This window comes from Centropristis striata, chromosome 8 (genome assembly GCF_030273125.1).
Source record: "Centropristis striata isolate RG_2023a ecotype Rhode Island chromosome 8, C.striata_1.0, whole genome shotgun sequence".
In the NCBI taxonomy this organism is placed as follows: Eukaryota; Metazoa; Chordata; class Actinopteri; order Perciformes; family Serranidae; genus Centropristis; species Centropristis striata.
In genome coordinates, this window is record NC_081524.1 from 35354026 (window position 1) to 35380733 (window position 26708).

Genomic DNA, 26708 nt, shown 5'->3' on the forward strand with positions numbered 1-26708 from the left:
ACTTATTTTAATCAGTAGACCGCTTGATTGTTAACTTCATCCTACCGGGTCAATCTCTCTAACTATTATATCAAATTAATGCCAATGCACATTTCATTTCAGGAAACTGAACTAGCTGTGTGTCTTTATCCCCACAAAGTTTCAGGTTGTGATTTATGATCGTCACATTCCCAGAAAGCATTAAGCTTTAATTTTACTGTTTACAGAATCTTATTAAGTGTTTGAAGACTGTTTAAAAAGCTGCTTTTTATTGAACTCCAAAATAATAGTCTGTAATGTAATATATAACATAAGTTAAGTTATATATCTGTGTAAGTAAATGTAATGTAGAGGGGCTTGTATCGTATTGTACTGTATGATATTGAATAACAAGACCAACAAGATTATATATATAAATATATATATATGGATTATTGCTTTGTTACTGTGAAGTTGATACATATTAGCCTTAAGGATCTTGATGAGAATTACATGGAAAATCCATATAAACTTTCTTCCCGTGAACTCTTTTTGTTGAATTGGAAAACTTTTTTTTTTTTTCCAAACTGGTCAGAAATGACTTGTTGTCACCTTGTGGTACATGTAACACACTAAAGGGTTAATTATGTCCCAAATTGTATGCCTGTGCTGCTGTACTGTGCCTTGTGCTGTTTATGACTGTATGACTTTGTTTTGTACTGTCAAATGAAGTATAATTAATTAAATTATTACATTTAAAGTGATCCTCTCTATTTTACCCTTTTATATCATTTTGTGAATAAATTATAATCCATGCAACTTTTTATACCACTGCAGTGGCTTTTTAAGGTCTAAAGGGATGCATATAAAACTACATCCTTGTTTTTATGACATTAGACCAACAAGGCAAAATTACCACTTGTGGTTCCTTTTTCATTTCATTGAAACATTTTGGTAAGTATGTGCACCAGCTTCAATATTATCAGCTGATTAAATTGCTGTTATCACTTGTTATCAGAGGCAAAGATTTGAGGTTATAAGGCCAAACCTTATCATCTGTCAGGTGTTGTAGTAACAGAGTGGGACAAACACAAGACTTCTACACAGGACATCGCTAATCACGTCCCGTGTGGAACCAAAAGTTAACACTTTGACATAAGATTACTTATGTAATGTATGTAACATACAACCTGGTCTCACAGGAATCCGTGAAATGGCCACGGATTTGCTTAAGTCAAAATCCGTGGAATAGCCACGGAATCACTCAAATTTCCGTGAAACTGACACGGATTTCGCTACAATGCAAGTTAATGACAGTCATATCCTGTGGCTATTCCAACATACAAAATTATTATGTACATTCACTGAGTGAATATTTAGAAAATAAAACATATATTTCTTGCTAGAAATGTGATCAAAATCCATTTTTATGCAGGAACTAAGTCAAAATATTGATTTTTTTTCACCAAAAATGAGAGAACTGTCCGCCATGTTTTTTGTTCTGACCGCCGGGACCTTGAAAGTCACGTGACTTGGAACAAACCAATAGGAAAAAATATTAACTTGCCTTGTAGCGAAATCCGTGTCAGTTTCACGGAAATTTGAGTTATTCCGTGGCTATTCCAAGGATTTTGAGTTAAGCGAATCCGTGGCTATTTCACGGATTCCTGTGAGACCAGGTTCCAACATACTTACCTTATGTGAATTAAAAAAAACACAGGACTTTCTCCCAGGATATTACTATTCATGTACTGTTGTCTTATTTTAACTTATGTACTCAAGATAGCTTACATAACATACTGAACCTTTATTGGGTATGTAAAGTACTTAACTTATTATGTAAGTTACCAAAGCAACATACTTTTTTCAATCCAAACAACAAATTACATTTTCCTAAATCAACTAAGTAATTGTTTTGTTGCCTAAGCCTAACCCAGTCGTTTTATTTAAATTCATTATTAACTACATGTTTAAAAACTGCAACAGCTTAACAGCGTGCAGGTAGGTGCAAGGTGTTCAAAACAGGTGTTATGTGAAGCTTGATTCCCAAATAAAACAAATCTGATATTCAAAAGATCCACGTGACATTTCATATGATCTTGATTCATACAGCACCTGCTCTGCAGATTCACAAACCATTTCCCCCCCAACTGCTGTGATACTGAATAATCTATATCTTTATTCTACCACTGTACTTAACACATTTCATATTCATTAAGTTGTAAAATACATGCGACAAAATGTTCCATCAGTGTAGGTTTTCTTTAGATCCTTAAAAAAATATATACTCAGCATCTTTAATGCTATTTGCCAACTGAACTGCATTAAATAACTAAAGATAAATGATCAAACTGTTGTGATCAATATTCCAAAATGAGACATCTGCATGCATGTCTTCCATCCAAGCAGAGAATACACAGACAGGGAATTATAAGGACAGCCCTAATGTAGTGCACAATAAGCTACATATAATTGTTGTGGGCTTTTTCAAGATTGGTCAGCATGACCCTGAATAGACCGTGTTCATTACTGTAACCAGAAAGTCAAAGCACACTGTCACAGGGACAATCGGCACAAACAGAGGACTCGATATCACAGCAGACAGCATTTGGGGATGATTGGTGTCTAAAAAGCTTTCAGATATATTGACAAATGTTTAAATCAGAGTACGGCCACACCGTCATTCTTGAGTTGGGTATTTTTAAGGATTACACTATTGACCCTATAAGAAACCAGTTATATTTATTTAGGGCAGGACAGTCTAGCCTCCTGTTGTGTGTGTAGGTGTAGTGTCCTATAATTATGGTCTTACTCAGTCGTTTCTTATTATAGTTTTTTTATCGCCCACTTAGAAGAGGAAAAGACAGAAATAACTACTTTGTGGATTAAATGTGTCATCTTTGTCATTTCATCCTATTTCATCCCCGACCAAGCGCAAAATCCCCCAGCACCATTTGTCCTGTGTGTGTCTAAGTTTGCTTGATATGCCTGCAGTATCGTAAAACAAACTGCAGCGAGAAGGATGATAATATTACTGCAACAAGCATATATATTTGTATTTAGGTTTATTTTGTGTCCTTTTAAATGCAGGTTTTTTAATGTAAAATATTCACTTTTTAATTATTCTCTGTAATCCACAATAATTAAACCACTCAACAAGCCTCTAATGTTGGCACACAGCTTTCATAGAAAATAAAAATCCCAAAATAGATCTTAAAACACAGCCTAATCTGCAAGGCAAAAACTAAAATATGTGCTGATTAGCTGAAAATGGAACATTTACATTAAGATACATTCATAAAAACTTACTCTAACACCATTGAATATGTCTAAGTAATAGTAAACCTGTTAATGTCACCAATACCCTTACTATTATTTGTTCTTAATAAATCTGTGTGTGTTTTTATGCTGCATTTCCTCCATTTTTTGACACTGGTAAAGGGCTCTGACAGATGTCAGCTGTGTGGTTTTTCAAATGTTGTCAGGCTAGGACAATTGCAAAGCAATTTTGGCCATGCAAGGATCGGGTTTAAAAGGTGCCATTATCACATCCAATAAACGACGGCAATTATGTATAATTTCATGTCTTGCCACAGACTTTTAAACTGAAAGGGTATACACAAGGAGAGGGGGAAGGAAATGGGATTTTCTTATTGTTTAGAGGTGCACTGAACTATATGATATTGGCTTTTTATTAACAATGGCTATAATTCCAACAAAATTTAATGAACATTTTAACAAGATTTTGAGAAAGTGTATGCACATTTTAATGCAAATATTACCAGTTGGTTCATTGTGATAAGCAGCAGAGGGCGCTGATTTGCCAGTCAAAGCCAGAATAGTGGATAAAAAGATAAGCATGATGTAAATATGGCATTAATGTTTCATTTCAAGTCTTTATTGAAGAAGGTTACCGTTTCTATAATAATAATCTGGTCTACACAGATTTGATGTTAGTCATATTTTATCTCTGCAGTGAGCTGGAAGCTTTCACGGACATTTAAGTCTCATGTTTCACGCTGCCATGATCAATTTTTGCTTTTATCATTACATTAAATTTTCTATGTTGTACTTGTACCTGGCTCCAGGCTCAAGACCAAAGTAGACAATGCTTTTGGGGTTGCAGCAAACTAAAACTTTGGAGCTCTCTTCCATTCGGATGTAACATCTGTGAACACTGAAGACACCTTTAAAAAGCAGCTCAATGCAAACTTGTTTAGGCTTGCTTCTATTTACTTTCTCATTTAATTGTATACTTGACCTGTTTAGCATGTTGCTTTATGTCTGCATTTCAATGTTGTTGCTTGCCTTTATTTTATTAATCTTTCTTTAATTGTGAAGCATTGGGCTTGTTTTTTGTTGTACACTGCCCTCTACTGACAGAACACCAGCACTACACATCACTCCATGGAGAATATTTTTTATTATCACAACAGTCAACAGGTTCATGCAACACCACAGATGCCTGAATCCACAAATACAACACATTGTTGGCTTATCTTCTCCAAAAGAGCCATGGATAGAGAAGGCTTGTCAATCAACTGGATAATACATTTTAACATTTATATCCAATTCTTCCAGTTTATCCAGAAATTAACTGCTGAATTAACACATTTGAATATGCTGAATGTATATATTTCTGACTGTGAGATGTTGAAAAGCAAAACAAAAAGTTTGATGCTAAAACATCAAAATGTCAAAAAATACATTCAGTGAAATACTCAGCACTACAATACCACCCACAAATCCAACAGAAACCGCATATACAATTAAATCTCATAAGATTTCTAACAGTCTTTGCAAAAAGAATAAAAGTTAAAATATCTAATCAAAGTATCTGATGCTCTGTTGTGAATCCAGTAATACATTGCTGTTAGCCTCTGTCCAATAATTTATTTTAATTTAGTATTTTTTTTTAAATTAGCTCCCTCTAAAGCATGACTGCAATCCCTTCATGATAGTCTCAGGTCGTTTCCTGTTGTACATTTTATAATAGTTGGAGCACAATAGACATATTTCATCTTCAGATGCTCTTACTTAGAATGTAAACTAGCACCATCATGTGGACCCAAGGGCAAATTGCATCTAAAGAAGTATTTGAACAATATAGTAGAGCTGATTTAAGTTACAACAAGCCAGATAATTATTGTACATCATTAACATATTCATTTGTATTCTAAATATACTGCAGTTCATTTGAGGCTTTTGGCCCTGACTGACCTTATTGCTGACACTCTCACTCAAGGTGGCCCAGTGGAGCAGCCAGGGTGCATCTGATTGCTGCAGCTGATGATGATGAAAGAGGTCATGACGACAATAAGGTGAAGAAGAAGCTGTAGGAATTGGTTTTGGTGAGGATTGGCACCATACCAGCTGACAAAAAATATAATTAAACTGTAGGCTATTGTAGCTTTGCCACAACTATTATATGGTAGAATATAAGTAAATAACTATACTATTGTATAACTTCAGATAGTGCATGGGAAAAAGGGTTTCCATGCATTTACACTGGACTACTAAATTACATTTACAACTAACAACAACAGGTGAATCCAGACATAATTCATCTGTCTTTTAATTGCACCAAGAGGAAGCGTATACCACTTGACAATAATGTGTAAAAGGACAGAGAGTACAGCTGTTTGTGTTGTTACGCAACACAATTATAGTACACAGAACAAACATGTTGTTAGTCCCACTTTCTAGATGTCACCGCCGGGTTTCCAAGTGGTCTCCTGATACCCAATTAACTTTCTCACGTGGCAGTTGGACAGATTTACACCGTCTAAGTCTTTCTCATTGGTTCCAATGCTCTTTGTTTTCTGCTCACTGAGCTCTTCATGCATCTTTGATTATGTTTCCTACGCCTAGACAGACAGTGTGCATTTAATTCAAAAAGTTGTTTTTCTTATCAGTTAATGATCGACTACCTGTTGATTACGCATGTGGGAGGTCTCTGGTTATAGGTGAGAGAACAGAGGCGTGTTCCCATAGATACATCCCAACAGATGAGCTCCCATGATACCCAGCGCACATCATGGGGAAGCTGCAGAGACCCGTTTGGCTTTTACCATCACCTGCTGTGCAGCGGCGCACGCAAAGCGGACAACTCTGCGCAGTTTCCTCTATTAAGGATTGAGATTCTGCAAAACTTTAGGAGGGTTGACATTTGTAACATCAGGACACGCTAGCAGCTCCATGCATGTGCTTTTATTTTTTAATCCGTCACCTCTTTAACCTGTGAGTAGCCCTGAACTTGTCCAAACTGCTGTCCTCATCGAAGATCTGCGTGCCGCGTTCAGCCCCGTTTAACCCTACACATTTGGCCGGGATGGACCAGCTCTAATGTAATTATAATGGCTTCTAATCTTTTGTCTCGCAATTGGGATCAACCTGTTGTAAGTTTATTGTAACAAAGATCTATCTCTCTCTCTCTGTTGCGCGCCGGTTTGCTTTTACGCGCAACGATGAGTTCGGATAAGCCAAACTTTCTATCCCAGCCCGTCGTGAAGAACGTTTTCATGTACAGAAACGGCGACCCATATTTCGAGGCTCGCCGAATAGTGATAAACCAAAAGAGGGTGTCCAACTTTGAGACTTTGCTGAGAGAGGTGACCGGCGGAATCCAGCCCCCGTTTGGAGCGGTGAGAAACATCTACACACCGAGGGGAGGCCACAAGGTGGACTGCTTGGAGAGCCTGCAGAGCGGGGAGCAGTACGTCGCTGCTGGGAGGGAGAGATTCAAACGGCTGGAGTAAGTCTTGACAAATACTTGGCACACTAATAAGTATTTTTCAATTGGTTTCCTAACAGGAACTAAGCTGTGGGTGACAGGCTGGTAATGCATGCTGATCACTTGCAATTACTGTTAGTTACTGGGCTCCACAGTCAGTGTTGTCAGTCACACATTGTCTCCATATGTCATTTTAGTCACTGAGCACCAATCATGATCTTAAAGTTTATGTGACTCAACAGTTTTGCCTCTGTGCTGAGTCACAGCGTGAGGCAGATGAGATCAGCACTGCAGAGAAGCGTGCTCTGCCCTGACCTAAAAATAAGTGGACTTGTACTGCAGATAATGAGATTTGTGCAGCGAGGTATTCATAGAATGCGTTGGTGAAGGAGTTAAGTGTGGAAGTGTTTTGGAGCCAAGTTTGTGTGCTGTCACTGTGCTCCTTGACACTATTATAGTCATCATCAGGTTGTCCCTCTCATTGCATACCACCTTGTTGCTTTGGAAATATTTTAGAAAACTAGAGAAGACAAGTATAAATAGAAGACTGCTTCACCAATGAACTATATCTTTGTACTTATGCACAATCAGGAGCTACACACTGTGATAAATCGTGATAAAAATCAGATATTACTTTTAACTGTTATGGCTAGCAGCAAAGAAAACCCAAGATGATGGACATTTCTCACTATAAATAAACAATTCAATGCATTTGCAATTTTAATTCATTTAATATTTGAATAATTCTTAGTTTGTGAGCTACATGATACCTCTAAAAATGCAATGTGCTGTGTATGAGTAATATTGGGTAACCTCCTCTTTGTGTTTGTCTGTAGTTACCTACAGATTGGCTCGAGAAGGAAGAGGATGATGCAGACTCTTCCCATGCACGTAAGTTCAAAAGTTGTGTAAGCAAGTCTTCTTTATTGAAGCGGACCCAGGTTCTAAGAGGTCCCTTTACTGCATGGCTTCCCCTCTGTCTCCCACTTCCATTCTCACTGTCACTATCAAATAAAGCATGGAAATGCCATTGCACATGTCAGGTCAGTAGAGAGAGGTGAGTTCCTGCTGAATGTAGTAAAGTGGTTTTAATAAAGCAGTGCAGTAGCATTGTGCATTTACTTTAAGACTTGACCCCAGCTTTATAAAGATCAAAGAGAGAAGTGTCGTAAGAGATGAGTATTGTAATAATAATTTCCAATCTGCGTCATCTTTGGCATCATAACAACACAATCTTGAGAAATGGAACCTGTTTACATAATTTACACTGTGCTGTCAATCACACAGACAGTCCTGAGGTGTGGTACATCCTCACATTTGCTTGCCAGAGAACATCCTCAGGTTCCACTCCCCTTCAAAGTCCTTAAGCTTATCAGAAAAAAGCAGTAGTAGCTTCACTTGACTGACTTGATGAGTGAAATCCAGTACTAAGTCTTTGCTAGACACAAAAACAAGGATCACACTGGGCATATCCTTTTAATTGTTTTTATTTCGAGCTGTGTAAGATCAGTTTAGGTTTATTAACCAAATGAGAATACACATGGTAATGATAGAAATATTGTTAAATTACTTTTATTTTTATTGCCTTATATTAGATTTTGTTTAAGAGATTAATGAAAGCCTTCACTGGTCATGTTGTGGGAGGCAGGGTTTCAGTTACGATATCCTTACTCAATCCAACTTATCAACATTTGAAACTGCCACTAGATGCAAGATACATGAGGATTTGCCTCTGCACTCCTGCCCCCCGCCCACACTGTAAAGGTTTTAGAAAGATCATTTAAGCAAGGTGTTATGTTAAGCATTCCTCTCTTTTGTTCTCTGTGAAGAATCACTTTGTTGTTGTCTCAATGGCCATGCATTATTGATTTATGGATCATAATCATCCCTCCTTTCAATGCATCTTTAATCACCAGCTATGAAGTCACGGCCAAAACAAGATCGGCTTAAAACCTAGTTCGCGGGTGTTTTGTTTCTGTTTTGAAAGTCAACTGCAGGTCCTCTGCAGGTAAGGCACATTAATGTGTACAAGTACCCATTTCCAAAACCTTATTTAATAGGTGCAAAGGTTTGATATGTTACTTTTAGTCAGAAAAAACAATGCACACATTGAAACACATGGTCTTTGTCAGAATACTGTGTACTAGTGTCCATGACCCCTGTCCCTGTCCACATACTGCATTAGCTGCATGTGCCCTCCTTCTCTCTACTAAATTATGTTACTCATACAAAGTGAATGAGGAACTGCGCTCTATATTCTTGATTTTGCCTTATCACTTTGTATAAGCTCATTCATCACAGATAACCTCAAGGGCTTGTTGTTGCTGCTGTGATTACATGGCGAGCATAAAAAGAGCCAATTTAGTTTACAAGGACCTGCGTCCCCCTCACTACCCCACTTAACCTGCCTGATTAATGATGGGAACTCTTAGCTGGCTGGGTGATTGGCAAGATTCTTTCCTGTCCTTGTCCTTGATTTTGGAGCATTATAGTAAGGAGAAATTATAGTTGGCCTCAGTATGTGGCTAATTATGACCCCAGCTTCTGGTAATCGTCCCTGCGATTGAGAAATACTTCCTTTTTTTGGTCGTACAAGATCTTTTGTTTTTACATTAACCTTTACCTTAAAATGCGTCTTTTTATTGCTCTATGTTTGATTAGGTAGGCCTGAGAGGACGCACTTCAAGTTACAGTAAACAGTAATGTTTGTAGATTTATGCAGCAAGTGTTTAAGTAAGACGAGAATGGTCAAAGTGATTTTCACAACCTCTCAAAATGTAGTACCCTGTTATACAGAAAATCCTCACATCCTAAATTAGCACTGACTTTGCCTGTTAACACCTTTGCAACATTTATTCTGATTGGCCTAAAGTATCTGACAATAAAACTTAGATATTTTTAGATCACACAAAAAATCAGTAGACAAAGACAGGATTTTTGAAAAATTTGGAAACACTAACATTGTATTTTCATATAAAATATGCATTTTACACTGCAAATGTGTGGATATCTTCAACTTGCCATGAGTTCATAGATACCAAATTCTGACGTTTGCACCTTTTTTTCCATCATACTATATTAAGTCTGTGGGCAAATGAGACTATTGTCTTTTTCCCAAAACATAATGCAGTATTTCAATTCAATTCAATTGGCTTTATTGGCATGACATAACACTGTATATATTGCCAAAGCAAGCATCAGAAAAAAAGATAACAGTAAGGAATATTGAAAGCAATATTTACAATAAATTATTATAATTCTATTATTCATTTGAAAAGAAAAGAAAAACTAATAACAATAAAAGAAAGAAATATTTACAATCATTGAATTACAATCAATATATCATTCATACAATCTAACTAATGCAGTACATCGAAAAACAGTAGTCCAATGTGCCCAAAGTATGACAAGAATAACTTGTTTTTCAGCCAAATAGTTAGACAGACTTTAAAATGTTGTTGTGCTTTGGCAAGCCCAGAGAACACTTCAACAAAAGGAAATAAAAAATGCCAGTTGCAGGCACAAATAATAAAATAAATGTAGCTGCATCTAGCATCTGTGCTTTTTGAAATCAAGTGTGTGTTTGATGTAATAACATTTATGAGCTGTATTTAAAGGACATTGTATTCCATCTGTGCTGTTAAAGGTTATTCTGCTCTACTGTAGGTTTTATCATTTTCCTTTTTAAATCTGTGTAAACTGAGCACTGGCAATATAAAATGATGCTTTTTGACAAATGCAATGTGTAAGTGGACACTAAAATGAGCTGAGGGGACATTTCCTACTGTACAATCAAAGATCATGTGACTTAATTGACAAATTATTGTCAATAGAAAAACAAATCCAGTACTTCTAATGGCTCCCTAGAGAGTGATCCAGGCCTCGCCTTGCCTGGTTTCTGTTTGTTCCTGGCTTGGATCGGTTACTAGCTATGTGGTTTATACCAGTCCCTGTGGCTGTAGTGCACATAAAAGTGGTTAAAATGGAGGTGCAATTGCATTATCTGAATGAGCAGCATTCATTATTTTGGCAGTTATGTTGATTTAAATGCTTTTTAGTTAATTATTAATGATCGTCTGTGTTATTAGAACCTCACTTTTGTACTTTATGCAGTCAGTGTTGTGTTCTGGTCTTACATCTTTGTTACTGTTATGCCACTGGATGTCCTACGCTTTTTTGTTTTTATGAAGTATGTTTTGAACTTCTGGCCTTCACATCTCAGTTGCCACGGTGCACTCACAGGCCCCCAGAAGACTTTTAATATACCTCCCTTCTTATCTTTCTCTCTCTCAGAGGATCAAAATCTTAGAGTCACAGTGTTATGGGACGGGACCTGCAGTGCTCACTCTTTGCAACCTCAAAGGATCACTGAGGGCTCATTCTTTTGCTGTCACAGAGATGAGAGATGGATTCTTTAATGTGTACAATAGCTCTTTCTCTTTGCTGTCAGGGCTAAACGCGTTTGATGTCACATAATATTCTGTTTTTTTGTACTGTGTGCTGAAATCTCTTATGGCAAAGGGAGAAAAAAAGTGTTTTTGAAGCTAATTTTTAAATGAATAAACATCATTGTCTACAATTAGCACATCAAACTGTTGCCCCTTTGGCTGTGATTTCCCAAACAGTTCTGGCTCTAGAGCAGGGGTGTCAAACTCAAATACACAATGGGCCAAAATGTAAAACTTGAATAAAATCGCGGGCCAACATTGAACAAATAAACCTTTTAATATATACCAAACATGTTTTGCTTTAACATTAAATATGGAACCAGCAACGCTTATAAACATACAATATATAACTAAATAGTGCAGACATGCAAAAATTTCAAATAAAAAACACATCAATGTCATTAATTTATTAAATAAAAATTAAATAAAAATCGTATGCCTCTTTTCTATTTGCATCCTTCTGATTTAAATATCAAAATAAACTTTTTCAACAGGTTAATACATTTAAAAATAAAATAACAATAATAAATCTAGTATAAGCGGTAAATGCGCTGTATAATACCGGCGGGTCAGCTTTTATAGTACAATAATTATATGATAATTTGGTATTGCCTTGCGGGCCAAATAAAATTACACTGTGGGCCAAATTTGGCCCGCCGGCCAGAGTTTGACACCCCTGCTCTAGAGGATGTACAGTAATACCCCTGTTGCCTGCCCTGACATGGTCAGCTATATTTAGGAGCTTAAATGTTGTCCTTACGAACTAGAATAGCCCCAATGACCCCAGTGTCTGCGCTGGTCCCTAAAGCAAAAGTCCCGAAAGTTTGTACAGGTCTGTTGTTCCAAATATCCACTGGGAAGAAAGAGCTGTCCTTCCCAACAGTGATCTGCTAACAAGCTTTCAAAGCAGTCGGAAAGCCACCAAAAGGCGATTCATCAATATATTCATCAAGCACCGTGCGTCCATGGGTTCATTACCATCAAATTAGTGCTGGGTATCATGGCAAAGCCTTGAAGTGATGTGGAAAGATAGCACTGATGAGATTAATGATAAATACATTACCCATGTGTGAGCGTAGTGCCACGGTGATGGATGGTGTCGGCATTAGCCACATGCTAGTTACATCGCTAAGATGATTGATGGACGGATAATTGTTTAAAAAAAAAAGCTGATCATCATGAAGTGATCAAACTTTTTTTTTCTTCCAATGCACATTAGTGAATGAGGTCCACTTCTCAATGTACTGTACCTCTAGCTTTATTGTCCATATCGTGTGTTTGTCCTATCATATCATATCAACTTTATTTATAGAGCCCTTTAAGACAGCGTTAGCTGATACAAAGTGCTGTACATGGCAGGACAGACCAACAATAAAAACAATAAAAACAAAGAACAAGCAAAAACAACTAAAACAAAGTGAGTCTCATGCTGGGTAAAACAAAAAACAGTAAATAAAAGTGGGTTTTAAAATTAATCTCGATTTTAAAATTAATCTTATTTTTAAAAAACCACAAAGAACAAATAAAAACAAAAAATAAAACAGAGCAAAGGCTCATGTTGAGTTAAAAGCCAGTGAATAAAAATGGATTTTAAGATTTCTTTTAAAAGCGGACAGTGAGGAGGCGTGCCTGATGTGCAAAGGTAATTGGTAAAGTGTGTGTTTGTGTGTGTGTGTGTGTGTGTGTGTGTGTGTGTGTGTGTGTGTGTGTGTGTGTGTCAGGTAATCTTCAGTTATCTTTGAGAGCTGTATGTCTGACATATTTTATTTATTCTTTTAATCCCTCTTTCCCAGATCAAGCCAATGCCCCCGAATCGGATCATTGTGTCTGCTCGATTCCTGAAACCCATCAAGGAGCCATGTACAATATTGTAAGTTAAATTTTACCTCGATTGCACATTAACCATTTTCATGCTGTTTTGCTTTTGTCTATGGAGATTCATATGATATCTAGTTGGTTACCCCTCTATTCAAGTATGATATGTATGCAACTGTTAATGCTGATTTTAACCCTGACAGACTGCTGATTTCTGAACTCATAGAATATACTTGAACTGAACTTAAAGAGGAACTGCACCCATTTTCAGAATCCGTACATGGTATTCCTACGGTCTAAGACAGCCCCAAAATATTAATAAACATGCACAACTTTTACCCGTATCCAAAAACTAGACTCCTTAAACTTAAATTTGTAATTTCAGTATTTTGTATAATGTATGGAAATGCTCTGAAGATGTTATAAATGACACTGAGAGCACCCGGGGTTAAGTATATGGGTACATTACTGGTACTACAGTAGAGCTAATTTAGGTTTAAACAAAAATAAAAACAACCTTTCTGTTGGTCTACAAAACCAGTCTTGCATTGTCTGTGGAGCAGCTCCAGATGTTATACTTAAAGGCATCACAAGTTTGAGACTTTTGTGGTTTTATGTTTTGAGAGAGAGTAGCTCAGGTTCACAAATATTGACTGAACTTCCCTAGACCACGAAAATGACCAATGGAATTCTTAATTTTAGGTGGTGTTCCCCCTTAAAGTGAAACCACTGGCTTCACTGAGGGATAATACTTTACAGTAACCAGTCTGTGTCAGTGTTTGCTTTAACCATGTACATTTTCTCTTAGTGTGGTAGCGAATGGCGATGTGCTGAACCCCGCCATGAGGCTGCTGATCCACCAGAGGATGCTCGGCCAGTTTGAAAGAATACTCGAGATGATCACAGAGAAGATGGGTTTAAGAGTCCTGGGGGGTGTCCGAAGGTACAGCTAAAAAAATGTTTTTTTCCTACATTGTGATACAATTTTTGTCTTTATTTGGTAACAAATTAACTCAAGACAGAAATGTCCAACTTACAACACATGTTCTTCCATTGTAGTAGATGATCGCAGCATTTTTATTTATTTTTTTGGCATTTAGTTGCATAAATTTGCATTTTATCTACTATTATTATTATACCGGCCTTATTTATTATTATTATTATTATTACTATTATTATTATATATTTATATATTATATATCATATTATTTTATTTATAATTATTTTAATTATTTATAATTATTTTAATTATTTATAATAATAATGATTATTATTATTATTATTATTATTATTTATTTATTTATTTATTTTTTATTTTATTTTATATTGTTACTATTTATTTATTATTACATATTATATACTATATACTGTACTATTATTACAATTATATACCGTCTAGTCACCATAGCATTGTTGCCATCATATCATCTGTATCATTACCATCATCTTGTCAACCATCCTACCAACTGATCTGCTTTTTTTTTTTAACTTGTGTCCTTGTTCTATTCTGTGTTTTTTTTCTATTGTTGTTTTTATTTATGCTACCTCAGTATCTTATTCTATTGTATTTTATTGTATTTTATCGTACTTGAATACCTGACTGCTGTGACAACCGAATTTCCCTTCGGGGATGAATAAAGTAATCTATCTATCTATTTAAAGAAAGAAAGTAACAGATTTCATTCAATTGCTCAAATTGACATTTTTGAATATTTTTGCTGTGTCAAAAACACAGTATGTGCTTATTAGTGGTTTAAAAATCTTAAGAAATTACCACTTGATTAATTATTGATGGGAGGGTGTTTTGAAACTCAGGTGTGTCTTGTTTTGACAAACTGGAACAAACACATGATGGAAACTGTGGGGCTTTTGTCTGTGTGTCTGTTTTCCAGTCTCTACACCTATGAAGGCCACCAGGTGACTGATGGGAATCAGCTGGAGGGTGGTCAGCTGTATGTGGCTGTGGGAAGAGAAAGGTTCAAGAAGCTGCCCTACAGTGATCTTCTCTTCAGCAAACCCAGAGGGACAAGGAGGGTCAATGGGTAAGCGCTGCACTCTGGGAGATGTAATAAAGTAAAAAAAAAAGAAAAGTAAAACACTATTGTTTACTGAAGCATACTCTTAACTTTAACACTTATCTGCTCTACTCTACTGCCCTTACTTTTTAACTACACAATGTTTGACTTGTGCTTTTTATTATTTTATCTCTTTTTTTTATCCGGCTGTATCTTATTTTATCCTATTTATATTTTTATTTCTATTTCCCTGTTTTAATTGACTGTTTTTACTTTTTTCAATTGTGTCTTGCTGTTTTTAATGTGTATGTAAAGCACTTTGAATTACCTTGTGTTGAATTGTGCTATACAAATAAACTTGCCTTGCCTTGCCTTGCCTAATAAAGTTACCTGTTGTCAGTAACACATCTGCATTTTTGCAAACCTTTCCCAACATATTTAAATGTCAAGTCAAGTCAAGTCAGATTTATTTATATAGCGCATTTACAGCACCAAAGTGCTTCACATAAAAGTGCAAGAAAGTGCAATAAAATACAGAATTGACAAAATTGACAAAGGTAACAAAGAAAACAAAAAACAAAACAAAATTTAATTTAGAAATGTCTTTGTCAACTATCAAATAAATACTTTATATTGAGCAAAAAGTTATAAACTTTAGTGTCCATCAGTATGTAGATTATTGCGTCCCCTATGAAGAGTTGTGGAAAAAATTCAACACTATGGCTACCAGGGATGCTTCTTGGAGACTGTTCAGTTTATGTTTGTCTGTGCTGTGTGGCAACTAATTACACCTCCAGGGCTAATGTCTGCTTTTCCCTGAAGCCTACATCCCCTAGCTCCAAATATTATTTTAAGGATTGATACCTTGCTGCAAGTGATGTCTCTTAAAGTTTGAGTATTTTTTACAATATAGGTAAGAACAAACTCAAGAAGGAAATGTACAATATTGACCATTTCACATGCACATACACAGATCCATCTTAAACACATTATTTTTATTCATATTATATTAGTTATTTGTTTGATTTGAACATTACTTATCAATTTTATAGCAAACAGTACTGTGTTAAACTTCCAACTTTCATTTTCAGATGAAATTTATTTTCAGATGTCAGTTTATTTAATCATTGCTTTAAGACCAGCACTTCATATCACGTATTTATGTTAATAATATAGTTTTTGTCTGTTTTGTTTAACAGAATGAAAGCTTACTCTCTACCGCCTATCTACAGATTCTCCAAGCAAAATGGAAATGTAAGAATTGTATATCTTTTACATGACTTATTTTAAATACAGTACAGGCCAAAAGTTTGGACACACACCTTCTCATTCAATGCGTTTTTCTTTATTTTCATGACTATTTACATTGTAGATTCTCACTGAAGGCATCAAAACTATGAATGAACACATATGGAATTATGTACTTAACAAAAAAGTGTGAAATAACTGAAAACATGTCTTGTATTTTAGATTCCTCAAAGTAGCCACCCTTTGCTTACTAGAATATAAGACATGTTTTCAGTTATTTCACACTTTTTTGTTAAGTACATAATTCCACATGTGTTCATTAATAGTTTTGATGAATCTACAATGTAAATAGTCATGAAAATAAAGGAAACGCATTGAATGAGAAGGTGTGTCCAAACTTTTGGCCTGTACTGTATATAATTTTCTTTCGAATTAGAAATAAGAAGCTTTCACAGCTGGATTTTCCAATGCTGTGTATACTTTGATCGTTGGTCTTGTTTTCCACAAGTTTCTCATCAACTGAACTAGACTTGTGTTTCCTCTAGAGTAAGTCTATGGTCCGGTGCAGTGAAAGTGGAGATGGAGACTCCAAGGCTTCTCCTCCGTCCCACAATGGCAGCAACAAGGACCACCTGTCCTCCATCGTCAGAGAGATCTCTCAGGCCAGACTCATGTCCCTCAGGAAGAAGAGGAGTGGACAAAGCATGACCCTCGGCATCGCTGACAATGGTAATGCACAAACAAACAGCTCAGTATATAAAGGAACTTTTGAAAAAAGAGATTTGTTGAATAACGCAAGAAAGAAAAGACACCTTATTTCTGTAACAATGAATTAGCTGAATTCCCCTATTTTTATATTATGCAACAGAGGGACTACCAGAGTAAGAAGGGTTAACCCTTAGCCCAATTGTATTCATTTTTTATGATGTTAGTCCCCTTAGTAGCATTTTAATGGCCGCAGTGTTTTAACTTGAACTTACTGTATAAAATGGGATAATCACAGCCTCATGAAACTTTACAACCACAAACTAGAGACCTTGAGCATTCAGAGGAGAGCTTTCCTATCTATTTTTAAAATAGAAGAGTTTCTGAGGACTTTCTTAAATAGAAGTGCTCACCACTGATACCAAATCACAGTGATTTATCTATTGTGGTCCTCAAGGTCTTTGTGTCATTTGAAGAGATTTTTGACATTTTTCTGGTGTTTTCAAAATGGTTAAATTGAGCAAGAAAGCTAGGTAACAAATGCTATCAACCAAAATTTGCTGGACTTATGACACATAAATAAGAATAGAAATGGCTTTCATACATTCATGAATTAATCTTCTTAGCCCTTATACACAATAAAGTTTCGACATGAATATGAGCCTAAACAAACACTTTATTGCAGATTTATGACGAGAAAAAATCGACACAAAGTATTCTCAGTGCATCTCAAATTAATCTTCAGGTTTCAGCTTTTAGATGGCGTATATTACTTCTATGTGTCATCTACCTGCTATCTTCCCCTAAATATCCCCTGTCCCCCTTTAAAAAAGACATATATGGGTCTACAGTGGGTTGGATTGTCATTATCTTCATCATTTATAATCATCGTTTTCTGTTAATACTTATTGACGTGCACTATTCAAAGTGAATGAGAGTTTTGTGTGTTTCTGTTTCTATATCTACAAAATAGTGAACCACTGTGGGCGTGTGCTTAGATCTGTGGTTGCATGTGCTCGTGCAATCAAGAAAATGAGTTCCTGGCTTAAGGACACTTCTTACGACATCACATTCTATAAGTACTACCTGGCCTTTTCATGTCTCTATTGCTAAATTGTCTTCTTCCATAAAACATTTTCATAAACATGCACACAAATGTGGTATATATACACTCAGGGTTATAGGATATACAAATGCATGATGTAATGCATGTCCTTTAAAAATCTTATGTAACCTGCTGCATTCTTAAACGCCCACAGAGTGGCACTGTTGCTCTGTAAAAAAAAAAAAATAAAGCAAGAAATATTGAAAGTAGGTCTAGCATGATGACATTAACTACTATAACAAGAAACACATTACGTCACCTTCTGGTCTTATGTTCAGTTTACTAAAATATCCGGCAGAAACTTCAGTTTTTACTTTTGTGCTCATAGGCAGCTGGCACTCATCTGAACCTCATATATTTTGTTTCTCTGGGACCCTAACAGATGTTTTCCCTGACTGATATACATCTTATGTTATATAAAATTCTGAGAGGGAATTGAGAGCATTTTTTCCCTCTTGCTTTTTTTGTAACTTTTACAGTAAAAGGGATTTTGATTTTCCGCACACTGCTGCTGACCTTATTATAACTCCTACTGCGGTATGAAGCACCATTACGTCATCTCGGGGCTCATGATAGATGTTGCCTGTTTGCTCCTCTGGCAGGAGAGTTGACAGCAGAAGCCCAAAGGAGCGTGGAGAATTGTGTCTGTGGTTCAGGGGAGCTGGCATTTTGCATCAAAAGAGAGCACTGAGGAATGTGTGTGTGTGTGTGTGTGTGTACATTTGAAACCTGTAATGTCACCCTCAAAATCCTCTGCGCATCAGATTGTGTGGCATGTCGTATTACTGGCGGAGAAAACCATGTTGCATTATTGGTCCCCTTGGGTGACATTGACCAAAGATTGAATTAACAGACAGACAGCTCGGAAAACAAGATCAGGCATTAGAAAAGATCGTTTGAATGGCTTTGGAGAGCATATCACATTCTCATGCATCCTTCACTGTTTGACCTGTAAAGTCTTTTTTTTTTTCAAATGCTGTCTTGTTTACAAGGCGCAGTATTTCTTTATGTGTCTGGCTGAGTAGCTCGGTGAAAGGTTTGTAATGCAGCCTCTGTGTCTCTGTCCGTGGTGCTGAATAGAGTTTTGTCCAATAGAGCAGATTGAGGCTTCCCAAATGTATCTTTACTCTTTTTGTTCATCTTCTCTCCCAAAGCAAATCAATGCTAAGATGTTATTTGTGCATTTGGCTTCCCAAAAGCAAACAAGTGGTCAAATCATATCTACCCATTCAGAAACTGAAAACAAATTGCTTGTGCACCCATTAGCCGCTAAGTTAGTGGTCATGTTTGTCCAGTTTAGCTTCTCAATAGGGGCACAGTGTTCATATTTCAGCTTTGTTCAGTGATTCACAGCAGCAGAGAGGTGTTTTTTGGTGTTTTCATCCCTATGGGAAATCCTGCCCTGGCTGAGGTAAACACATCCCAATCTGGTGCCAAAAGGAACACAGCCAAAAAGTTGTCTGACTGGCAGAGGCTGTGGAAAGAACACAGCATGAAACCCACACTTCAGATCTCTTGTGTGCTGGAACATTGGAATGAAAACAAAAGATTATTATAAAGGTGTCATGTCATTATCAATGTATTTGTGAAAGAAGGAGGGGGAGGAAAGGATGGAGGGATGATCGAACTGAAAGGCTTTGAAACAGGCAAATGATCAAGAGAGATAAAGAGAAGACGATTGAAACGGAGTGACCCCGTAACTGGAGATTCTCCCTCTGTTCTGCCCTGACTCTGTTGTGACAGGGAGGTTAGTTTTTGTGTGTGTCTGCGTGTGTGCGTCGGTACGCCAGTCCCCATTATTCACTGTCTATCAGCTGCTGGGAGCCAGACTGAGGATAACTCCAGCAGTTTCTGTCTGGTGTATTGTAAAGCTTCTGACTTTTCTGCTTCATTAGAGTGAACACAGCGGTGAGTGACAGCAAAGACAAGGGGGAGGCAGTGCGACAACTCATGCAGCAAAGGTCATGGAATGAATTTGAACTTACTCTAACAAAGACATTTGGCTTAAAAGACTTAACCAACAAGACGCATTGCCTGTCGTACGCTTCACCCAACATAGTTGTACTTCATGGGAGCCATTTTAAATTGAGTAAATTATTGGTCCAATTTGGCCAGTGATCAAAAACACATTCAGGTTAACCAATCAGCAGTTGTTGCTAACCTCAAAATAGAAATAGGATGTTTATCAGTGTTCTCTTTTCTTAAAGGGCCTTTGTGACCAGTTCGGTTAATGGCTCCCTTGAGGAGAGTGGAGAGAAGAAGAAGTAAAAATAGAAGCAGCAGGAATGAGGGGAAAAGAGAGAAGAATAAAAGATAGGAAGAGAAAAGGATGTGTTTTGACAGGTGAGGGGAGAAAGGATGTAAAGAGAAGGGAGAATAGGTTAAAGAAGAAGTAATAAGAGGCTGTGGTGATGAGGGGAGGGCATTATGAGGAGGGAGAAGAGAAAAAAGGAGTAGAGGTGGAATCAAATACTGAGTTTGATGAATAGCCTAAGATGTAGAAGCATGAGCACTGAGTGGAGGGGGGGTATTGAAGGGTAGAGGGATGGGTGGGGTTTGGATAATTGCCTTTCATTTGGATAATCTCTCCATTTAGAGTCATCAAAGCAGAATTTTACTTGCCTCTGCCCCTTGCTGGGGCCAAATTGCTGCTCTGAAAATCAACAAAAGAGCCTAGTACTTCAAGAAGGAAAGACTGACAGAAAGGTATGGACAAGAGCAAATAGAGAGGAGAGACAAAGCACAACAGAAGGGAAAGAGAAGGGGGTACTGATTATCTAGACTCGTACATGTGTTGTATGCACTGCATACATTAGTGAGGAGACTTTCTGATTTGCCACATTATGTGTGTGTCCTTGTCAGGTCTATTCTGAACATGGGAGGTATCTGATAAAAAAAACAAAAAACAATGTTCTTTCGGTAGTGGCGAGAAGTCAACCAAGAAATCTACAGCATTGATACGTGACATAGAGGTGCTGCAGTTTGAGTATTGGCACAGAAATGCATGTTGTAATCCATTCGATTTTTTTTTTCTCTTGATTTTTTTAGTAATGGTTGCAGAGCTGATTTACATTAATTTACATTGGAATAATACCTCCATACTAGGGGTTGATGATACTGTGGATACGGTTATTGACTTGTCTGAGGACTCCCTGTGAAAACCAAGCAGCAACCTTTGGGTCTGAAAAGCGAAGTCAATAGGGAAGTCAACCTGGTCTCACAGGAATCCGTGAAATAGCCACGGATTTCGCTTAACTCAAAATCCGTGGAATAGCCACGGAATCGCTCAAATTTCCGTGAAACTGACACGGATTTCGCTACAATGCAAGTTAATGACAGTCATATCCCGTGGCTATTGGTTTGTTCAAAGTCACGTGACTTTCAAGGTCCCAGCGGTCAGAACAAAAAACATGGCGGACAGTTCTCTCATTTTAGTGAAAAATCAATATTTTGACTTAGTTTCTGCATAAAAATGGATTTTGATCACATTTCTAGCGAGAAATATATGTTTTATTTTCTAAATATTCACTCAGTGAATGTACATAATCACTTTGTATGTTGGAATAGCCACGGGATGACTATGTCATTAACTTGCATTGTAGCGAAATCCGTGTCAGTTTCACGGAAATTTGAGCGATTCCGTGGCTATTCCACAGATTTTGAGTTAAGCGAAATCCATGGCTATTTCACGGATTTCTGTGAGATCATGTTGGGGAAGTGCATTCTTTCTAATGGCCAGCAGGAGGCAACTCCACTGGTTGACCAAAGAAGTCCAGTTGTATAGAAGTCTCTAGGAAAATGAGCCCACTAATTTCAATTACATACACGATAGAGCAGGGTATGCTTTAGGGCAGGGCTAGCTTCTTATCCACCAATTGATGATACTAAAATAATGTACAGCTGCTTATAGTTTCAAAATGTAAAACTCAATGCTTCAAAAGAGTACGGCAGCTACGTCTATTTCTTTTATGGAGTCTATGGAGAAAACACATATTCTGGCCATTTTTATTGTGTCTCTTTCTGAACTGTCTTTTTAAATATTCCAGGTTTATTCAGTTGGAGAAAATTCCACCTTGACACAATCACCTCAGGCTCTTAACTTTGCACCACAATCATAAGCCACAACGCTATAAAAGACTTGTAAAGACTTGATTTCCAGTCCTGTAAATCAAAAGTTCCACACAAATCTAAAAGCTTTCCAGTGAATTGTTGATATCACCATAGCAAGAATCTGAAGACATGCACCCTGATGCTTTCCTCCCATTCACACAGAAACACAATTGTACCGTTTCAATATATCAGAAATTTTCATACTTTTGTTTCACATCTCTTAGTCTGCAGCCGGAGAGTTGCTAATAGCTCAGGTAACTCTGCTCCGGGCTCGCATTGAAACCTCAAGGACATCCACTTTACACAAAACCTCGTGTTCTGAGTAGCCTGCTTCCTCCTTTTAACGAACAAGGCTACCTCTTTTAATAGAGCAGTTCAATTCATTCCACACAATGCCTCCACATTATGTCCATTCCTATAATTTTCCTTGAAGAGGTTTTGATTTGAAGTCAAGGAAGTTGGGGTATTTTTTTTGTAGAATAAAAAACTACTTTCCAAAACTCAAACATTCTTCGTATTTTATGCAAGTTGAATGTAAGAGAAATAAAGATTGCTATGCTTGGATGTCGGCGCGTTTATGCACGCCTTTGCACATGTACAAGCCATCCAGATCAACCTTCTGCCTCTGGTGTCATAAAATGTGATGCTGCCTCTGGGAATTAGCCCTGTTAGCATATGTATCTATAATGCCTGTCAGAGAGAAATAGGGTTCAAAACAGCGCTGGGAGGCAGGAGACATGTACACAAAGACGCTGTGTGTCTGAAATCGTGTGTCTGTGTCAAAAAAAGAGGCTCAGCAGCGAAGGATGAGAGATTGCAACATTTAAAGGAAGTTATTTCCTTGCCAAGTTCTTAGAAAGTGTGGTTTGTGAACACTGCTTTAACAGCATTTATATGTGTGTTCTGTGCACACGCTTGCATGTCACATTTCAGACAACACGGTCATCCTTCCCAATCCCCTCCTTCATTCTTCCTCTCCTTTCATCTCTCCCTTTTCACTACGGCAGAAAAAAGGTTCTTCATGACCCTTTGATGCAGGATTACTGGATTAAAGTGCAGGGTAGCTGGACTAATCTGCCACATTAATCTGTTAACAAGTGTTTCAGCTGTGACATACAACAGTGCTGGCTGTGACATGTAAAGTATAGGGTTAGGGTAACGTGTGACACTTTCAATGACACAAATTTTCTTAATTTCTGTCACTTCTAATCTAGCCTGCTCTCTGCGTTTTTGCATTTTTTATTTTTTTGAAGGTTTAGCTAGTAGACGCACATCTGGAGGAGCTGTGATAGGAACATCAGCATCTGCAGGGTTTGTACCAGCCTGAGACACTGAAACAGATTTGACATTCAACCCTAAATGGCAAGAGTGAATATCTGACATTTGTGGAGATCTGAAGTTTACATCATGTGTTGGAGCTGGGCTGAGGAAGTGGCTGTGTTGCCAGAGCAAAGTGCTTTGTGTCCATCACTGTCAATTATAATGCAGTCACACAAACACTTTCAAATGCTGTGCTTGTATGTCAATTTAGTCCTAAGAATGCAGTTGCATTAGGGTGCAAAGAGAGCATTTAAGCATGGCAAAATATAACTCACATGAAGAAAATGTAAAAAATATTAAAGTAACTGTTTCTTACTTAGGGAGGGCTCTGCTTGTGTTAATAGAAATGTAATTCAAGACATAATTTAACAAAAAAAATAGCAACCATTATTCAACTAAAATATTCAGTCATACTGAATGTAGCCAAAGTTATTTGTTGGTAAGACCTCCGAACATTCATAAATAAAATTTCTGTATTTTAAAGCATTAAATTTTGTTTTGTTTTAAGAAGAACATTTTTTTTCCCATTTATCGCAAAAAAAAAAATTCCTCATATAGCACTAATTAGACTGAAGTGATTCAGAATGAACCTTTCATATGATAAAGACATTGGATGCTAAGGTTTCAGGCAACTGTGAAAAAAATGAGAGAGAACAAACTATGAATTATTAAAATATTTAACTAAAGCCACGACCTTTATAAATATTTCTCTGGCTGTCTGACTGCAACATTGTTAAGCAGAGCTTTCTCTCTTTTAATGTCAAAGCTATCTGAGCACAGGGCTGCACACTAATAGATGAGAGGCATTTTCTACACTACTGAATAAGTTCACTCTAGATAATATGATGTGTTTATTAACTCTTAGGACAAAAGGGATTGTATACAGTAGAACTATTAACTATTAACTATACGATTTAGATATTTAATTCAGAGATTTTTGCCCGAAGCACAGTTTCCACCAGGCTCATTGATTGAAAGCTTTTTAAGGGACAATGTAGCAATTTAACATTTCCCTTCCACAAAGTTGAGGGGTTCAGAAGAGACAGATTTAAGATATACAGAAATTAAAAAGTGAAGCAGCAAGGGCAGAAATATTGTAATGTTTATACTGTAGTATGGGTCAAGCTCCAAAACAGTGGAAACCTATTTTTTTAAATAATGCAACTTAATAGTATCTATCAATAGAAAAGCTTCCTCCAGAGCCATAGAAGGTCTTTTAAAGCTTTTTTACATGCTAAGTAGTGTAGTAGACTCAACTTGGTGCATTAAAGTGATAATATGCACCTTTAGTAAAGCTGTTGTATTGACTATTGAGTCACAAATTTGGCATTTACAAAGCATTTTGGTGTGTTTGCACTAAACATGGAGCAAATTCACATTGGACAGTCACATCACATTTGTGTTAATTGGCATTACTTGTGTAAACAATGCCACTATTCCCTATTCCAGCTATTCTCAACCTTGGGGTCGGGACCCCAATTGGGGTCGCGAGTTGTTTTCTGGGGGTCGCCAAATCATTTTGGAAGTCAGCTCTGTCTCCACTGTGTAAAAGTGTTCATGTGTTTTAGTCTTTTTGGTCATTTAATGTCTTTTTTGGGTAATTTTGTGTCTGTTTTTGGTAATTTTGTGTCTTTTTTTGGTCATTTTGTGTCTTTTTTGTCATTTTATGTCTTTTTATGATCATTTTGTGGTCATTTTGTTTCTTTTTTGGGTCATTTTTTGCTTCATTATTTCTCCAAAATTTGTTGTATCAACTGAGTTTGTATGATCTGAACTGTGCGCGTGAGATTGTGTTCAGTGAGCGCTGGTCGCGCACAACATGCATGTTAAATTGGGGGTCGCGACTCAAAAAGGTTGAGAACTACTGCCCTATTCCATCATCACCCATGACCAAAATTACCACTAATGCTTCTTACCTGTTGTGGAAGTCCCAGGTATGTCAGAAAACCAGACGCCTTTCAGAGGTGCACACAGATCAGTGAATGTCACAGCTTCTCCAAGAACTTGCTGGATTATTGCTGCTATGGTGCTATTAAAGCGTTAAAACTCAAAATAATGGATCAAAAGCATTCCAAAATAACTACATGGTACTGATGAGTAAAAAGTTTGAATTTGTGCTTTATCAGGTCTGACAACAAGATAGACAAGCAACAACTCTTAAAATGCTTGTTCAGTGAATGGAGTTTGGATCAATCAGAGGTAAACTATGCAGGGACATTTTAAGGCTAATAGGGCTTTGCAACACAGCAACATGCAATTTCTTTGTTGGAGCTGAAAAAATGTAACTAGTCATATGATGTTTCCGTGTCTTTGCTTTGACTTTGTGTCATCACACGAAAGAATTGCTTCATGTTTTGTGCGAACACACCATTGGCATTACAAATATGATAAGTTTGATGTGCTCTGCTGTGATTTACCAGACTGTTAACTGCAAAACATGCATCACCCTAACCTCAGTGATTCTCTTGACTCTTCACTGCATGCTATTTTGTCGCATAAACCTATGAATGGCATTAAAATACATTGTATATATGCATGAGAGAGACAGAAACAGATGAACAAGCGAAATATCCAGTCATCAGATTTTACATTAAGCAGCTGGATTGTTTTTCTGTGTGTTACATCACTATAAACCAACCGAGCCTTTCTCATGGTGGCCGGCCATACAGTCATTAAATGTTTTAACAGGACCCCGGCCAGTGACTGGAGCACACTTGCTGAGTGGCAACATTTCATAATTACCATTCACAGTTACTACCCATGTTGTTTTACACCCCGCCATAACTCAGCCATGTGCTGAGTGGGTTAAATCAGCTGGGTGTAAATAAGCAATATACTGTACTGTATGGTGATCTACAGGGCGTGTTGCATGGAGTGATTTAAGCACATTAAGTAGTACGTCAAGTGTTTATTTAACACTGGAGAGCTAATCCACTGAAAGTAGAATTGGCTTGAAGAGGCCATGCCAGCGATTTTTTTCCATGCTTTGGTTTATAAGCATAAACAGATGTAGAACTATAACCTCTGCCGTTGATTTTTTAGAAGCAGATTTCAAAGAGCAAAGACTTTGCCCTCCTACAGACAAATAAAAAAGCACACAGGCATACTATTGACCATGGCATCAAAAGAACATGTTTCCCAGTGTGCTTTTCACAGCAGATTTTAGCCTTTCAGAGTTCACAGTTCTACAGTGTCTCATGGTGCAAGTATCAACAGCAGAAAGGATGCAACAACAAATGTGTATTCCATCA

General features: G+C 37.1%; 1 protein-coding gene across 1 annotated transcript in view; it reads left to right on the forward strand.

Annotated features, from left to right (window-relative positions):
- The first annotated feature begins 5981 nt into the window (after nucleotides 1-5981).
- The window catches only part of LOC131976571 (doublecortin domain-containing protein 2-like), a 28568-nt gene continuing 7841 nt past the window's right edge, over nucleotides 5982-26708 (forward strand). The window contains exons 1-7 of the mRNA XM_059339670.1: nucleotides 5982-6712; nucleotides 7528-7582; nucleotides 12933-13009; nucleotides 13763-13897; nucleotides 14847-14996; nucleotides 16169-16223; nucleotides 16763-16946. Coding sequence (XP_059195653.1) covers nucleotides 6426-6712; nucleotides 7528-7582; nucleotides 12933-13009; nucleotides 13763-13897; nucleotides 14847-14996; nucleotides 16169-16223; nucleotides 16763-16946 — 943 coding nt within the window. The 5' untranslated portion in view covers nucleotides 5982-6425. The remainder of the gene's footprint in view (nucleotides 6713-7527; nucleotides 7583-12932; nucleotides 13010-13762; nucleotides 13898-14846; nucleotides 14997-16168; nucleotides 16224-16762; nucleotides 16947-26708) is intronic.